At 39.0% G+C, this 19,221-nt stretch overlaps 1 protein-coding gene across 1 annotated transcript in view; it reads right to left on the bottom strand.

Moving 5' to 3' along the window:
• fam20ca (FAM20C golgi associated secretory pathway kinase a) overlaps positions 1 to 11,629 on the bottom strand; it is a 42,834-nt gene extending 31,205 nt beyond the window's left edge. Inside the window, exons 1-3 of the mRNA XM_041996095.1 lie at positions 10,229 to 11,629; positions 9,770 to 9,954; positions 7,034 to 7,112 (exon numbers count right to left, since the gene is read on the bottom strand). Coding sequence (XP_041852029.1) covers positions 7,034 to 7,112; positions 9,770 to 9,954; positions 10,229 to 10,779 — 815 coding nt within the window. The 5' untranslated portion in view covers positions 10,780 to 11,629. The remainder of the gene's footprint in view (positions 1 to 7,033; positions 7,113 to 9,769; positions 9,955 to 10,228) is intronic.
• Between the last annotated feature and the right edge of the window lie 7,592 nt (positions 11,630 to 19,221).

The raw sequence follows: 19,221 nt of genomic DNA, 5'->3' as shown, positions 1-19,221 counted from the left end.
TTGAGATTTAAGATGACATACAGGTACGTTCAGAGCAAGATGCTACTCTGTCAACCTTTTGAGTCAAGAACAGGCAAACAGCTGAGCAGAAAGAGAAAGAGGAAGATGAAAAGAACACTGACTGAAAATGGGACACAATGATAATTATGACAGATGTGACTGATACAAAGTGACTGATTGCAGAACAAAAAGTGTCACAGTGCCCAAACTTTAATGATGGGACATAATTAGATAACAAGCTAAACACATGAGTGATTGATGCTTCAATTAAAATGTTTCACACTGAATTTTGCCATAGAGTTTATGAAAGCATCACTGAGCTGATTTAAATTCTCAAACTGTGTGTGTGTCAGTGATATGACAAACCACTGAATTGCAGCTGGTTTTTCTGACTGTTAACAGAGCACTAATTAACTGGCTCATCTCACAAGAGGTCACAGCACCCACACACTGATTGCGATGAACAAACACACATGCTATAAACACTCCAAGTTTGAACATGTACGTTTGCAAAGCAACATCACAGTGTGTGCAAGATCAAGACTTTCATTAAAAGACTTTTGTTTACACAGATGCCAGAAATAGAAAGACAGACAGCAGAAAGTGAGTGAGGCAAAGGAAAATATTGGAAACTGATATCATGGCAGAAAGCTGTGTTGAGAGTACTGACTTTACAATACTATCGGCCTAAGGCTGGACTACACAAAAGTCTTTGATAGGAGAAATAAAAGAGGAAGGAGGAGAGGGGATGAAAGCGGAGTGTAGAGAGGGGCATAGAAGAAAGAGGCAGTGTAAGATGAGCAATCCTCATCCACATTAGCACGGCTTAAAACCCAAATTAATCTTAAAGACCTACAGAGGGAGTCGGCAAAGCTCAGAGCCTAAAGAAGAGCTGCTGGAGCTGGCTCTCTCTGCCTGCCTGGCTGCAAGTACAAAGCTGCACGAGAAACAGATGTTGAGGATGCCTTAGACCGGAAAACTGTGTATGTCTGAGAGACAGAGAGAGAGAGAGAGAGAGCATAAAATGTAGAGGAGATAGGAAAAAAACAAAGAAAATATTGTTTGATAGCAGATATTACCTTGGCTTTTCCTTCTTGTTTTGTTTTTCATGGCTTGATTCTCAAGTTGTATTATTAAAAACCATTTCTAAATATGACTACAATTTATATTTTACTACAATATACTTTAATATATAAGATAAAGCAGCGTTGATGTAGTTTCCTTTTAGAACAGTTGCTAAACTCAGCTGTCACACAAATGTAGGAATTGAACAGTTGCTCAATTTTCAGTGCTTATATTTAAAAAAAAATCCTTAAATATGCATGAGAATTACAGACTTGTAAGCTGACATATGGAAGACTGTAGTTAAGGTTAATAAAGTCTAGTTAAAGTTGCTGTTGAGGCCATATAACGCCAGTGCCCTGCATTAAATGTGCTGTTTATTAGAATGCAACCTTCCCTACAGACTGCTGCTAAACTGCTACTAAGCCTCAATTTATCATATTACTAATATTAAAGGTTATCTATCTTATTATAAATAAATAGCAAATTGGAATGTGATTGCACCCTTAGATTGAGCCCATTCATCACCTGAAGTACTTCAAATTGTGAAGTAATATCAATTTTAAAAGATAGTCTCACCATAAACAATTGCTGTGACGTGGATAAAATCTTTATTATCTGTTTTTAAACAACATTATAATTCCATCCCTCGGTATGACCTTAGAAAAATAAAGAAACTAGAAAAATTTTATGGACAAAGAGGTGACTAATTTGAATACCAGCATCACCATGGTAAAACTGCGTGTTGGTTTAATTTGGAAATGTTCCACAGTACTGTTAGGCAACATTTAACCTCAGTCTGCTTCTATAACACATTGCAAACAGATTTCTTCAAATAACTTGCATCATTCAAAGAATTTTCCTCTTAACAAATACTTATGTAAAAGCTAGAGTTGCTACTGGGACTGCTGAGACTGTCTGAACCCCCCACCGAACTGTATTTCTTTGTTTACTGATGAGCAACTAAGCTATAACAGCAGTTTTTTATTTTCTTTTTAACTTAAATTAACATTTAGTAGGATCATGCTTAGCTATTCAATCCACTGAGAAGTAAAACTGGTCATGCAATACACTAAACACAAATATGAACATAAAGGCATTCATATTTGTTCACACATTTTTGATTCCCTTAAGTAATGACACCTCAAGAGAAACAGAAATGACAAGATACACATTTGCACGAGCTGGGTGCACACAAACACACCATTCACTTAAAATTTATAGCCTCCTCTATCTCTTCCCACTCATGAACAAACCCCACCTGCTCTCTGCAGATTGTCATTGATTTGAACGCTCAGGTTAGACAAATTGCTTGGCATCCTGAGCTGCTGCTTTGGCCCCTGGCAGCCAAGACAGCGCAGCAGGGGCTGCTGAAAAGCTGAAGACTCTTTCCCTGCCAAGCAAAATTTAAATAGAAAGGCTGATTAAGCCACAAAAATCATGCAGTAATAGTTTACATAACCTATCAGGAGGGGAGAAATGGATGTGACAATTCAGCTGAAGTTATTCATACTATGCAAGATTCAGGTCACAAACGTCACAGAAAACTTCGCTGTGGACTAGACGCCGATGTTAATGTGAAAAGATTTGATGCTTCATCACATTTGCACGCTTCAAGGCTTTTTAACTTGTCACTGTGAAAATCATTAGGGGAGTGTTAAATGGTGAGTAGATGGGAGTGAATGAGCTGGTTTTCTTTTGTGTTTGTAGGCAGAGTGTGGGCTCACAGTCATCACCTTCTGTGTAATATACCCACAGCTCTGAGTGAGTTGCTACAGCTGCAGCTTGGCTCTCCGTTCACACATTTTCCAGTACCAGCCGCGGGTGATGGAGGGTGCACGAACTCCATAACCCCAACAGAATCATTCTCTTTGCTGCTTGTGTGTACATATATGCGTGTGCTGCAGCTGTGCGAGCAGCTGTCTATAGTAACATGCCTCCTCTGTGTCTCCTCTGTGTTCATGTGTGGATCCAAAAATGGGTTTAGACAGCACCTTTTAAAAGTGTGTCCAACTTAGAACAGCCAGCGGCACATGAATGGTCTTTGTGGGAAATCTTTAGGAAAACCCCTTTAAATAAGTGGCTACCAAAGAAAAAGAAAATATAAGATGTCAACGACAATTTCTGCCTTCAGGCATTAAATATAGCCTATGTAATGAATTCAGGAGAGGTTTCTGTGTGGATGTGCAGTGCATGCTTTGCTAGCTTTTAACTGCACGTACATACTTGTTCATATGCATTTATGTGCATGAGAATCATTACAAAAAAAGAACAATTTGTTTCAGGATCGAGCTGGATTCTGAGGTTCAGTGTGATGATTAAAGGTTATTATCATTCTTTCTTTGAACTTCACTGACTTCTTTGGTATTATCTTGACAGACAGTCAAGTCAGTTTGTAGACTGGAGTTTGATGTTATTTGGTCCACAGGTGATTGATGTCTGCATCACTTTACTGGACTTTTATGTCTGTATGGTGGAAGAAAATTACACAGAGGTGTGGCATGGAGGGTTTATACGTGCACTTTCCAGTATCAAACTTCTCATAAAAACCATAAAGGTTTTTACAGGAATGCATGTAAATCAGTAATAAAATCTTTCATAATCAGATCAACAACTGGAGGAAGAAGAGATTTCTCCTGATTTAATAGTATTCTCCTCAAATATCCATACAGAAATGTCAGTCATAATCCAACTGCTAAGGACACAATTGGTCTTATGACGGTGGCCTGTGATGGACTTATGGTTACGAGCTGCCTGTAGATGGTAAAGAAAATTAAATTGCCTCTGGGCTGTTGCAGTTCTGACGCCTTACGGCCAGACCCATTAGCTTTACTAGCTTGAGCAGCTCAAGCATGTCAAACTGATTCAATCCCTGAAGATGAGAACATATTTAGATTCTCCACAGTGCTAAAGGTTAGGCATATGTGCCCTATATAGCTATACAGTATGCTATATGTGTACACAATATTAAAGTCTGGTCTAATTTAACAGCTCTAAGCAGGAACAGGGTATGTTTGTAACAAACAGGAGCAATCATTGTAATTTATGCTGTTGTTGCAATACATCTAAGCTGTTTTCAACTGAGTCTATCAAATAAAAGAAAATCAAAACGAGAGGTGCAAACAAGCTTGTTATTTGCATACTCGAGGCTTACATCTCCTCAGTCAAACCCTCACCCCCACTGTCTTCTGAGAAATCCATTTGGTATGATATGAACATGAAGGTTCTGTGCACACAACAGACCATGATCTTGGCAGTGAAGGATGGGCACCAGAGATGTGAGCCAGACAGACATGAAGATCTGGCATGAGGAGTCTCCACTCGGCCGGTAACCAGGCTCCAACTGGAAGACCCAGCTCCTTGACAGGTTTTTAGTGCTAATTCTTCTCATCCCTCTGGAATAAACTTCTCTCTTACAAAATCAGTGCTTGCTCTGCTCACATCCCACTTTTATCTACATTCCTGACAGTTTCTGATCATTTTGATCAAACACTCATCTTATATTCCTTGATTTAGGTCAGATTTAGTCCATTTCATATTAAGCTTAATTGGTTGAGGAAATAATTTTTCTGCAGTGAAACTTTGTCCACATTTTACTTTTCACTGAATCACTGTTTAAATATCTCCAGTTCTCAAAATGGACTATTTCAAAATGATTTTTTAGTAATCATTAGTGAGGATAATTAGATGTGTTTGGAGGACTTTTGATCATAAACATGAAAAGGGAATTTTTTTATGAGGAAAAACAAGCCATCGTTACCTAAAAAGCTAAGTCAAATTGTCGTTTGAAAACTAAATCAGCATTCTCTACTCCACTGTGGCCTCACTCTTTTAATCACAGGACTAGACAGATAAAACAAAGCTCTAAATATTGTCCCAGAGCTGCATTGAGAAAACATCTTGTGGAGGTGTCTGGCAAGCTGTCATATTGTTCAGTCTCCTAGCCCTTGGCAGTGCTGAGATTTGCATCCGCCTCATAGGAGATCAAAACTTCAAAGCTTCTCTGAAGCACCACTTGGTGTTTCACAGCAGGATATGTGAGGAAAAATAATGCGTTACAGGAAAGCTCTAAACTACTGTACCCACAATGCACCATAATTCCTAAAATAAAAGTGGGACTGATCAATACGACAGAAACAACAAAAGCTCATGATGTGCTTTAACAAAAGCAGTACCGAAGTTTTTTTTCCCCACATTATGTCAGAGAAACACCTTTTTTTATTTTTCTAATTGTGCTCTGAGGAGTTTTGCTTAGTGTCTGTAAACACTGCAGACAGATGATTGTGACAGTCAAAGCAAAAAGCTTGAATAAAATATGACAGGCTAGACAAAGAGCTGCAGGAATCTGTAGCTCATGGTTCAGACACTGACATGTAATTACTGTCACAACTGTTTCTTGCAGCATTTGAGAAAGATTGCTTAACTTCGATCTAAAGTAAGAAGAAATCACATTTTCTTATTTAGCATTTTATAGTTAGTTACTATATATACATATATACATATATAAATATATATATATATATATATAGACACTGCTCCACTGCTGATGATGCATGACTATCTCCTGACATTGTTTAGAACACACATGGCCCTAAGCACCACCTCTGGACCTGACTGAATCTCAGAATACTCCCATTTGTCTTTGACCCATCTTACCATCAAAGTTACACTAACATACAACTCATACATGAGCAAATATTGTCCGTGTTGCTTTAGGGCAACCCCATGATTCACAGATGCATACACATTCAAACCCTGGGTAATCTCAATTACTTTCAAACATGACAATGTTAATGATGTCTACTGGGTGTTGTTGTTGACATGAAAGGCTGGCAAGAGATGCTCCTATAGCCGTAGTGTGAACCATATTCTCTGAGGCTAACTTTATAGACAGTGCGTCATGCTGTAGATTCAGCCACTGACTGACCTTGAAATGAGTGAAATATACAACTCTGAACTGTAACCAAAAGTTTTGGTGTAAACATTTGAGGGATGAAGGCTTACTGAATTATGAAGAAAGGTTGAATTATGAAAACAAACACCCGACACTTGGTTGATAAACTTCGAACAACATTGTAGCCTCCCTTTAAGTTAATTGCTGACAGCATTTTGCATTCATTCTCAAGCTGATATTGAACTCAAACACCTGAACTTCTTATCTTTCAGTATTCCTTGCAGTAATATAAATATGTCTGGTATAGAAATAGGCCATTTTGCTTGTAATAAAGAATCATCCAAGATTATATGAGTGCAGCATGTCAATTTATGGAAACATGGATTTCAAAAGCTTCACTCACAAATTCTGCAAACATTGAAATACAAAAACACACACCCTCTTGTTATTGTTTTACCTCTTTCACAAGCCCATTTTCCCTCTCTCTATCATAATTTAAAGCTTTCCACAGGAGCTCTCATGTAGAAAACCTTTCTGCATTTCATAGCAATCAAACCAGACTCGTGAGCAATTACTTGAGATCACGGCTCAGTTGGCCTGGACACTGTTACCGGTGTCAACATGGGAATTCACCGGGAAAAACTCAGACAGCTGACAGGGAAGCAAGTTCTTTTTTAAGAGCAACGCGCCTTTGCCAGTGTGCATGCCTCCCTAAAGACGCCTTCATGACGGCTCAGTGCTCATTTTAATTAAAACATAAGCCTGTTGATGTTAATTAAAAAGCAGATGGACAATTCACCATCAGAATAAGATCACAGAGAAGGGTGGGATGTGGATATGAACACTAAGCAAGATTCAACAACAGTGCTGGGCACTTATTCCTATAAGATTTTTGTGTAGTCCTCCTCAAAAATGTGCCTTGCAATTGGGTATACGACATTAATAGTTTAAAAATAGATTTTTAGAGACAGATATTTAAAGCAGTTAAAATATATTTGGATAATTTACTGAAAATAGTCCATCAACAGTCATGTTGTTTAACTGTGAACTCATGAAGTCCATCCATATGTTACTTACTTCATAGGCTTGAACAGAGCTTGTCCATAGTTCTGGAAAGTCATGATCAGCTTTAGCTGGGTGCCTCCTGATTTCATGGCTGGGAGAAAAAACAAATGAGAGGTTAGATTGCAATCTGAACCATTCAAAGCATGAAAACACACACACATGAATGGGAACACTCAGACGCTGATTTGTTATTTGCCAATATGGAAAATGCAATTTTGCATGAATTTATAATAGAGCTTGCACATCTGCGGACCAGTTTACCGAGCACTGTGCAATTAGAGTTGAAATTGTGGCAGTTAGGAGCAAAGTGTGAGTGAGCAAGAAAGCAACACCCAGCAAAAAATGGCCTGAACAAAATCTGCTGGCAGGCTACTTTTGGATTCGTTGGAGGGTTGAACATGAAATGAAAATTTGTCTGAATGAAACAGAATTGCTGTGTGTTTTTGCAGCATGTATGGATTTTCAGAACAGCACAAGCTGCTTTGAGAGACAGCAACTACATATTTTTTATAACCCCATCATTGATTGCACACATCTTCAGTGACATCTTGTCTGGGGAAGTGGAGCCAGGGCGTATGTCTCTGACTATCAGTCATGTCCATGGCGTCTCCCAGAGGTGATGGAAACTGACTGTGAGCTTCCTGCCTTCCTCTGACTCAAACAAAGGGACCGCCAGGCCTGTCAAAATGCCTTGTTTCTCTCACAATGGACAGGCTTTTGGGGGATTTGCCCGTTTATTACAGCACATTAACTTGAGCATATTATACAACACAGTGCTTCTGCCTAACCCCAATATCAGCATAAGCCCCCTGTAGAGGACCCACTTACTGACTGGATTGCTGCCTCTGTGGCTGACTGCCCCCCCGCCCCCTTTGCATTGAGCTGTATTTGATGTTTACTCACTCTCTTGGTGTTTTTTTTTCCAAGCGCTCTCAGTGTTTGTTTCTCTCTTTTCTTTCTTTCTTTATGTTTGTATGTCATCCTTGTATTCACAATCTCTCTGTCATGCTCTGTCTGTCTCGATTCATCTTACTCAGTGCTGGCCAGCCTCCCCTTTTTACTGTGACTCACTTTCAAAAGCTTCTAGATTTTTTTTATTCACTGTTGCACGCAGCAGCACAAGCTACATAACCTGAGGTGCAGCACCCTTTCTTTCTGACTGAAAAGGAAAGCTGAGTGAACACAGAGTATTAGACCAACATATTTACCAGATCTGCTGAAACTATGGTCAAGTTGATGGTGTCCTCGAGTAATCCTTTAAAGTAATCTTTAAACTTGATGCATCTCTACAGCAAAGCTTAAAACCTTTAAGAGATTGGAAATCACTGAACTATGTTTAAAAGCTCTGATCTTGGACCTATAAGCCAAGCTTCCTAAAGAACTGACCCTAATGCAGTGCTCTGTGCTGGTGTGTATAGAATTTGGTTTCTATTTGAACATATTAAAGGTAATCCCCCCTGTGAGAAGCCCTGGTGAAGCTTAGCTGATTGTTTCTCTGGATTGTATGTGCTGACATATAATCACACATGACTTCAACACCAAAGTTGAGCAGGACATTCTTTACACTTTCCCCTTTTTGTGTCATTAACAGTGTGAAAATAAATCTTCTTGTGATGATCTATCCAAGATACAACACATAAATTGACACATCTGTCTTCTTTCTTACTCCTTCCCACTTGCTGGTCTTTTAGTGAGCTCCAAGCATCGCTCACTAGCATCAGATCCCCCTCCCAGTGCCGTAATGATAAATCCATCATTCTTTCACCTGCGCCTCCTCACGCTTCTGTGTGTATGATTTATAAGTTAAGCTAAAGCATAGACAAAAGGCCACAGCCTGCCCCAGCAGAGAGACAGGCACAAAGGGTGGAAAAGAGGGAGGGACTGTTTTGGAGAAAAAAGTAAGCTCTGTCTATAAGGGAGGGACTAACAAGGCTTCACAGTATAAGCAATGAGTATTCATGTGACATTATAGATAACCAATGTTCACTTAAAAAGAATGCCTGGGGAAATTAGTAACACTTCAATTTAATTTAGCTTTATTTGTCTGAAAATCCTAATGAAATAAGCTGTTTTACAGAACATTCAAGTCATGATTATTAGACACTTTCAAAAAGGAAATCTGAGCACAAATCAGCTTCATAATAGACATATTTTTCACTAACTCAGAAAATCTGAGTACTGACTGGGGTTTCATCATTCATTTTTAGCTGAAAACAGTTGATATTAGCTAAAACAGTGATAATAATAATCCCTGTTAAAGCACGTCTCTATAGTCATTTACAAGTAATGTAGTTCAAAATAATACAATCCTGAACTAAAAAAGTCTTTCCTATACAATGTTGCAAGCCAAATGTAAGATGTTTGCTACTAAGTTTCCATGAAATTGATCTTCATAACAATGTAAAGAAAGAAATAGTGCTTATTGCTGTAACTTGTATGCAGAAGTAATAAGTTGCTGCAGCTTTAACACCAAAGGTTGAACTCAGCCCCTGTTTTTCCATTATCAACAATATTACACTGTGGTGTGTGATAAAATGTGGATGTTGACTGGTGGGCTGAAGAGGTATGAAGGCTAACTTTAGTAGTGCTGTGGGTTCAGCTACTTTGGATGTTAATGTTAAAGGTAGGCAAGGGTACAGTAAAATAACCAACAGTAAATACATATAAACCTGTTGCAGCAGAGTAACAGAACCGTGAATCCCATCATCTTCTAAACTGCACTTCTAAATTGGTGGGTGACCAACTCACCCACAGTGGTGATCCTCTGTGTGACCAGGTCCTTTAGAAGGGCATCCAGCACAGGACTGTGTCTGGGGTACAGCTCGTAGCGATTGATCCCGATGTGAAAGCGCAGCCAGTTGGGATAAGATTCTGCAGCCCCTTCTGCAGTTGGAGAGAAGTCATCCTCTTCCTCATTCCCTTCATCATTGTGCCTGAAGAAACAAGGGTAGAGACAAGAGGGAGAGGTTTAAGGAGACATTGTGATGTGGGATGTAGGTGTAAGTAGTAATGGGACTGATCACCATGTTAATGACTGATAGTAAAAAATGCAGTTTTTCTGTTGATAAAGATAGATAGATAGATAGATAGATAGATAGATAGATAGATAGATAGATAGATAGATAGATAGATAGATAGATAGATTTACTCAGCTATGAACAGTTAAATAACGTCCCATTCAGATGAAGTTGAATTTGATCATCTTACCATTCTTGGTTTCCTGCTGCTCTGGGATAAAACCTGATGTCAGTGTTGACGTTAAATAAAGTGTCATCATCCGTGAGGGGAGGAATGTGAACCTTGTATAAGGGATTCTCAAACAGAGCAGACAGTCGGGAAACACCGTGGGCTGAAACAGTCCGACCCCCGCTCGCGTCCCCGATGAGCGGCTTGTTGTCCTCCGCTTTCCCCGCCGACTGTCTCATTCGCCTGAGGAGGTCCGCTTTGTCCCCGGCGGCTGTGATCTTTTCCAGGGAATGCGATGTGAGGTTAGAGCTCGGTTCGTTGCTGAAATCCTGCAGGATTCTCAACGTGTGTTTATTAGGCCAGCCTGCTTCGGCCGCCGACCTGGCGCGCTGCTTCCCCCAGCTCTGCGAGTCTCTGCCCGTATGGTGGGCGCACTGACAGCCGCCGTCCCCGCTGTCCGCTCCGGCCGCTCTCTTCTCCAGTTTTGGTAACAAGTCTATCATAATATGCATGGTGCACGCAACTAAAAACACCATAAGTATCAACACTCTGAATTTACGAAACAGTATCATGGTTATAAATATAGACTATATTTCTTCTCACCGAGTAAGCTTAAAGAGCAGCGCACCTTACGGTACAGACATTGATGTCCAACAGCGTTATGCTATGAAAAGAGAACAATTTTACTATTATTTTCTAGGAGTATTTCACACATGATGGGCGGCAACCGATGCCAAAAACTCCACCATGTTTGGCAGACTCTGTTATTTACATTAGTCCCAAATCTTCATTTTCTGACAGGTGCACAAAGAGGCACATTGTAAAAACCGGACACTTCACTGGCAGAGGATAAAAAAGTGTTCTTCATTTAGCGCGTTGCAGAACAGGACGCAGTGCCAGGAAGGAGACTACATAAATGTTTTATATCGCAAAACCAAAGAAAGCAGGGTCCCGTTTAAAGCATCGATAGTCTTCAGACCTGCTTCCTGTTGCTGCCAGCGCGGAGATGTCAAACGTGTCATAACTAAGAAAAAAAGTCACAATAGGGATTGGTTTCACCTAGTCCTCAGAAACGCCGCCTTCCAAGTCAATTCATCACCAAATAGAAAGAAGAGGAAAAAAAATCCTAAAATAAAAAGAACAGGTCATCCGCAGCAAGGTGCTTGGATGCTGCCCCACTTCTGTAATGACAAAGCTGCTGCGAGCCTCGTTGAAGTCAAATTAGACGCAGGCTGGCAGGTGCTGGGATCCTGGTCGTGATTTGTCCTCTCAACACTGCCTTGTCTTCCTTCCAAGTGTTCATCCTGGGTGGGTCTGTTAAATATTATGATCGAAGCCATCTGAGCCCAGCCTCGGTGGCGTCATGAGAAAGAGATTGGCTGCGTCCGCGCATACAAGAAGCATGGTGACATGAAAGGCGAGCTTCAGAGATGGAAAAAGCTCGGAGTTGAAACCGTTTGAGGCTGCGACGTTCCTGTGTGCAGCCAGAGGGCGGTCGCACAACCCGTAACACGGCTCTACCTAAATAATATAGCCTTTTGTATAGAGGATTATGTGTTGGTATTCCCACTGCACGCCCATAATGAAAGAGCACAATAATCTAGTGGTTCTCGGAGTGGGCTATGGGTCCTGAATGGTACTTGAAGATGAATCAAGGGGTCACCTGGAAAATGAGAAAGTGTTGAATTTTACTCAGCGTCCATGAAGGGTATTAAGGGCCAATGAGCCATGAAGCCTACTAACAGTTTCTGAAGGGAAAATATTATGTGAAATTCTAGGAAGTCTAGTCATTACATAGTTTGGTTATTTTAACACTGAAAACTCTAATCTGAATAAAGTATGTTGTAGTTGTCTCTTTACTTTGTAATTTTGGAAAGACATTTTGCTCAAGTTATGACCTTTTCTTTTACAAAATATGCCTTTTTAAAACATACTGCAGTCTTTCAAGTTATCCAAACTAAAAAGATTGAACTACCCGAAGGCAACATGTTAAAGACAGCTACAAATAACTTTGGGTTCTACAGGCAAATGGCATCCACAAAGAGGCCACAAGAAAACTAGTTTGCTAATGACAAAATGCTTAGAAAGAGTAAAACAGGTGCATAAGGACAAGCTGAATGAGAAGAACAAAGTCTGAGCCATAACCATTTATGCCCTGGCAGTTATTAGTTACCTCTATAATAACCTGGCAAGCTGCTGATATCTAACTAAGAATGGGCCTCACAAAACCTGGAGGCTTCAGCATTGAGACTAATAAGGAGGACAACAATTGGGAGCTTGTGAGCGTCAGATAAACTATCCAGGATGAAACAACAAAGACTCAGGAATACAACAGGAAGATGAACTGTTAAGTGAATGTTTCATGTAGCTAAAGGGAAAGAAGAAAGAAGAGGGATCTTTGAGAGAGGACACGTCCCTGCATGATGACCACTTTAAGAAGTCACTGATATCTATGAAGACTTCATGGCACTTCTCCTCAAAACAAGTCTCAATTTATGTTCATGATAAGAGGAGCTAGTCTAAGTAAATACACTGATGAAAGTCAGCCAGATGGGATTCTGAACAGCAAATTATTCCTTATCCATGACCGCAGTGAAGTGAATTGTAAGAAGGATGGCTAGTGAATGTGTTTAAATATATATATATATATATATATATTTATATATATTATGTTGTCCTTTTAATAATCTTATGACCATATTATAAGTAGCAGAGCAGAGGATAAGCAAACAGATCTGGCGTATTGACATGAAGTACAATATTCCAAATGCAACACAAGGGCATCAGAAGTGAGCGAATTAGCAGATAATGTCATTTAGCAAGGTTTAGCTACTCTCCTAATGAGTTTTTATAAGAAATAATTAACAGCACTGAAGAGAGCTGCTCATTCTTTGCCTGACATTTGCCTTGCCACTCATGTTTATAAGCCAGCCATGTTTATAAGCAAAGAATTTCAGACATCTTAGGAAAGTCTGCTGTGGGAGGGAATAATTACCTCTCAAGTGAACTTTTTTTTATCTCTTCAGACCATTTAAATGAACAAAAAGCTATTCATATAGAAAAATGAGGAAAAACACAAAAAAACTTAATATAGCCTGTTTAAAGGTTTAACTAAGCATGTGGCACATACTGGGGCATCCATTTAAGCTCAGTTCCACACAGTAATTATTTTCAGGCCTTAATAAATGTAATTTTAAGCAAAGAGTTTTTATGTATTTATCAGCTATGTTCTGCAGTTTTGAACATTTGCAGTCAAAATACGCCCACATGCTTCTTTAGAGGTTATATTTGGTAGTTTCCCAAGAAAGTGGAAACATCATTCATATTAACTAAAAGAATGCAAAACATCCAAAATTATTGCTGCTTTTGGCACTTACAGTTGAGCTACACTAGATTTCTCTATGACTTAGATTAAATGAGAAACAATTTAGAGTTTCCATTTGCCAATTTAGGCCTTTGGCCTGCCAGAGAAAATGGCTCCATTGTTTTTCACTTTTTTTTTCTCAGTTAAACTGTACAAAGTACTGAAATGGGGAAATTTATTTCCTTGGCATGGCTTAGTGTACACATATCACCATGTGGGCCAGCTTGGAAAAGCTTCTCTTTGCTTCTGCTCCTCCTCCCATGGGTACTGAGTTGAAGTTCATGCCACTGCCAATTTTCTTTTCATCTAAATAAAACAGGATCTTAAAGCGAACAAGCAAGCAAATTGTTCTCCCAAAGGCAAGCCTGCCATCCCAATTCATGCTCCAAACTGGAAAAAAACACGAGACATGCATAGACATGTAGGAATACACTGATACCAAAATGGTGATTCATGAATGATATAATTTGTTGCAGCTCAAATAGTAAAAAAGAGACACGTTAAACAGATATGAGGGATTTTACAGCCATTATTTTGGGATTAGTCTAAACCTGTGAGACAGCATCCCTGTGTTTTGCCAGTAAGCACAGATCTGATCCATATTGTCTGTTAAAGTCATTTTGTGATTATTTGTTGTAAACAGCTGAATTTTGCCATCTTTTTTTACACAGTTTAAAGATTGTACTCATTAAAAAAGTTAACAGTGTACATTTATAGCTGTTTTTTGGCCTTTTGTTGGTAAATAATGACATATGACATTCAAACACAAATATGGTGATTAGATAGAAATTGTTGCTTGTAGCAACTCTGTGGTAATTATAATATGAAGATAATAACCACCGAAGAAATAAACATAACAGTTAATCTATTTGCAACAAATTTATGTAAGTATAGAACTAGACATAAAATTGCTTCAGAGAGGTTGTAGCTTTGACATCTGACGAAACATCAATTTATTGATTTTACCTGGTGATTATTATTATTTATTATTTGTGTGTGTTTGTTCTTGTTTGATATGACCCGTGTGCTTCTGCTTAATGCACCTGTACTGTTGCAACAAAGCAACTTCCCCACTGAAGGACTAATAAAGGTTTTCTTATTATTATGCGTATTAAAAATGATCATAAAGTACCACAGCGTGGGTGGCAGCTCTAAAATTACCCAGCTTTGGCTGAAACATTCCAGCAGCTTGTGCAGGGACCTGATCGTGCATCAGTCAGGACCCTTATGCGATCAGTTTTGATCACACGGGTACCCCTGAATATGATATAGGATATGCGTTTGTATATGGTGAAAGGAAAGAAATGAAAGGAAAAGAAAGGAAAAGAAAGAGAAATAACTAAATAAAATAAAGAGAAATAACTTAAATTAAGGAATTAAGGATAAAGAAAAACCCTGAGCATCCTCTGAATTGCAGCTTGGTTTGACCCATTGGAATCCACTGTGGAATATTTTTGTGTCTGTCTGTGTGTCTGAACATTTAACCTAAGGGCTTGTCTGTTCCTCAGGTTGGAATCAGACTTTGCAAAGTTCAACTTGAGCTCAAAGACTTCACTGATGACAAAATTCTACCCGAATCAAGGTTATACAACTTTGTAGACCAATAACTTTAGGACCAGACGAAGGCAAAACATATGTCTGATCCAATAAATCAGACAAACAGAACATCTCCTACGGGAACGATACTAAAAATTATGATGTGTTTTCATCACTCTGTTCCATAAAAGGGCTTAGGCTCAGTCTCATCAAACCCTGTTAAGCAGTTATATGAGCCTGATGATTTGTTAACAGCTAATTTCAAGATGAAATATAAATGGATGTGCAAATGTCACAAGTACAGAAGTTATAATTGGGGAATAATGTGACCAAGTAAAAGCAATGAAAATGTTTTGAAAAATGACTTGTCATTGGGCATTGCTGGTTGCATAAAAGAATGGAAGTAGTGGTTAAGTGAGTCTGACCTAGTCACAGAAATGGAGGGAGGGATAAATGAATGTGGAGGTGGGTGTTGAGTAATGACACATTTATTCACTTGACTGAGAACAGGCTGAAAATGGACTTCTTTGGGGACATGTAATGGACATTGTGTGAAAGGGGGGCCTTATTCATTGTAGTGTCTGTACTTCAGTCTGTAATAATTCCATTTTCTAACTCTGTGAAGTCTGTTCTTTCCCCACATTAAATAATTTAGCTTCAACTGTGGAAGGAAAAACAGTTTATTAAAGTAAATTTGTGTGTGAGAAGACTTAAAGTTGTGTCTACAAATTCAGCATTGCTACGTGCTTTCAGTTTCAATTACAGTTAAAAAATGCCAAATGGAATAAAATGAAGAAATTAATGTTATGGGTCATATTCCTTACAATGTGTAAAATGAGTATGAATATAAAAGACTGGCTGCATGAGTTTTTCATTTGGACAATTTCCAACCACAGCATGGCGCAGAATTAGAATAATGTGACTGCTGGTGACGTGTGTGGTCCCACTGTGTTGATCTTATTGTTTCAAAGGCTCACAAAGTAAAAATGAGCTCAGGGAAATGAGAGGACAGCAGGCTGTGACCTTGAAACGAAAGCACAGAAAGGGTGTCTGTGTATGTTTTGTTTGTGTCGGTGGATAGGTTATTTCTAAAAAAGACGTGACAGTTACAGCATCCACTAGCCCATCTGCCATCAGAGTGCTCTGGTGGTGAGCTCTTTTCCATCCATCATCCACTCATCAGCTGACACAGTAGTTGACATCTTATTGTTACTCGAGGTCCCACTCTTTACCACTTTGAAAGACCAAATGATAGCTGGTCATTATTATTTTCTTTTTCAAACTAACATTAAACTACCCGCTTCAAATAAGTACAAAACAGGATTATTGGTGATGTAAGAAATGTGGGATGTGTGACAGTCTGAATCCCTCTGACCCTGCCTGTTTTAAAGAAGCTGCTGGGTAATGTTGTCTGCCCAAATGGCTAAGATCTAGATAATGTAACATGAACAAAGTGCACTTCACAAAGCACACTTGTGTGGACCAATCCCTACCGAGGAAAAGATAAAAAGAGGTGATAAAAAATGGTGAATATCCAGGCTACTGTTTTCTATTTTGTTCTTGATTTAACACATTCGGCAAGAGGAGGGTGCTTGCCATTCAAAACAAATACAACATGAAAATAGGAACAATCCATAATGAGCTCTCTGCTGCATGTTGTAATCTCTTTTTCTATTGTCCTAACTATACAACAACATTCATTACAGCTAATTAGGGAAAGTCTTACTTTGATACTTGGACTTAAAGCATGATAATCTTTTGTTTTGCTTTAGTTGTATAAACCAGCTCTCAGGATGTGAAGGTGCAGATTGAAACAAATAGCTCAACGGACACAGCATTACTTTTTGAATAGGTTTTTCATTTAGAGGCTCCTTTCATGTCTGCGCAGCATCATGTGCAGACAGGATGAAACTTGTCCCATCAAGCTAGAAAATGGAGACAGCTAACCAAAGATATTGCAAAATGGTCCATCTTAAGGGAAGTCCTGATGATTAATTTATTCTTCAAAGAAGTTTAGACGGCTCAACCTTGCCACTTATTGAGCATATTTGAAAGTAAACTGCAAGGAAAATGAAAGTGAAAACAAAATACGCTCTAAAAGGTAGGAAGTAAAACATGAGATGAACCTGAAAGCTTTGTTATGTTATATGTATCCATGTTTATGTATCTTTCTTGCACATTCAACAAAATCCAACATGAGTTTACATAGAGTCAGATATCAAACACATCTTTTGTGTTTGATTTCTGACTGATATCAAACACATTTTATAGACCACTAGTTGGTGGTCTCCCAGGATTGAACATTCTGAATTCAGATTTCTTAATCTCAGTAATACCTACAAAAGAATGATCTTTCCTCCTCTACTTGATCCAATATTAATTTGTTGGATACTTGCCTGGTTGCACCACTTTAGTATTCTTGAACAGGGGTAAAATGCATCAATATATTGTTTGTTCTATGATGCTTCTAAACACATTTAAAATGTTGTTAACTGGAGACATTTTAGTATTGGATTTTCAGAAATATTCATAAAAAGAACAAAACGGTCACATTTCTTCCTCTCTGGTTCTTCAGATTTACTTTTACATGTTTTAATGTGTGTGTGTGAGGAAATGCTGCATGTACGTGCATTTTTTGTGTGGAAATGGTCTCTTATAACAAAGAGTTGTGAATTTAGCTCCAGCAGACAGCCTGGGTCCCCAATTTAAACGGCTAACAACGGAATAATGAAGAAGACTAAAAGAATATGTTTGCAATAGAAACTTGCTGGTTATTATGCTTGTCATCGAAATTTGTTTTAATGTCTGCACTTTAGGACATAGGAGAAAGCGGACTATTATTTTTGCACTGGGAGCGTCTCAGTCACAATGCATATTGTTAAAATGAAAATAAGAATCGCTGACAATCACATTCGGTAGCTTAGAAGGTTAAATTAACACCTTGTCCAAAGCCTTGACAACAATACCCTAACAGTGAAAGAGAACAGGCTCCTGATCACCCGCTGCTGCAGAGCTGAGTATTCTATTTCAGCAAGGTTATTGGTCAGCTCGGTTTCAGTGGCATTATGCTGTCATATTAGCTTTCTGGATGTCAGAATGTGTGCCTCGGAGGCAGATCTCAGGCTGTATCTCCTCCAGTAGAGCTGAAACAGGATCACTGCTCAACCAAACAAAAGTAATGTGCATGAGTGAATAATGATGATACTGTTAGTGAGATGTCACCCCCAGTAATACACGTTTTGGATCCTGCTTATAGATTGTCATTACAATAGTTATATAATCGTAGTATTACTGCTTTTTTTGTTTTTTTTCTTTCAGTGTGGAATTCCCATGTGGGATTTGGATAATTAATGGATTTAAATGAAAGACCTAAAGAAGTTCCCCAAGTTGTGAATGTGGTCTACTTAAAATAGCACCATGTAACATTTATATACATACATCACATACATGTAATGTACGTGTTTCTGACTCATTTTGAAGACACAATGATTTAAATCATGCATATTTCTGGAGCTGTAATTGCCCAGCAGCGTAACAGGGCTGAGAGACCACACTTCCAAACTTTTACTTCTGGATTGCTGCATCCCTTTACAGCTAAGTTTCACTTTGCGCACTGCCTCACATGCTAGCAACTGGATATCAGCACACTAGCTTTTAACACACACCATCATCAATTCATCAAAGAAATTATCAGAGTAAGAGAGGAAAAGAAAGAGGGAAAGGTACAGAGCAAGAGATAAGACAACCGCGGACTGACTTTATCTTATAGTTTATCAAACCTTAACAGAACAATCTGGCTAACAAGACATGGATCCAGGACCCGGCAGTTCAGACAACTCCTGGCAGAAGGCTTTGGCTCAGCAGGGACAACTACTCAGACAACATGATCAAGTTCTACAGTTGCTACTGAATTCTAATCAGTCTCTGCTTCAGCAGGTTGCAAAGCTGTCCTCTGACCTCTCAGTTATCTCTTCCAGTCTCTTTGCTCCCGCTGCTACCACAACCGCTCCCAGCAAACTTGGCCCTGCTCTAGTTCCGGGTCCACCACTGGAATCTTACATGCCCGACCTGGAACCTTTTTTCGGAGACCTGGACAAGTGTAGAGGTTTTTTGT

Source organism: Melanotaenia boesemani, chromosome 2, assembly GCF_017639745.1.
Source record: "Melanotaenia boesemani isolate fMelBoe1 chromosome 2, fMelBoe1.pri, whole genome shotgun sequence".
NCBI lineage: Eukaryota > Metazoa > Chordata > Actinopteri > Atheriniformes > Melanotaeniidae > Melanotaenia > Melanotaenia boesemani.
The sequence above is the reverse complement of the archived record's forward strand: the minus strand, read 5'-3'. Positions and strand labels throughout refer to the sequence as shown.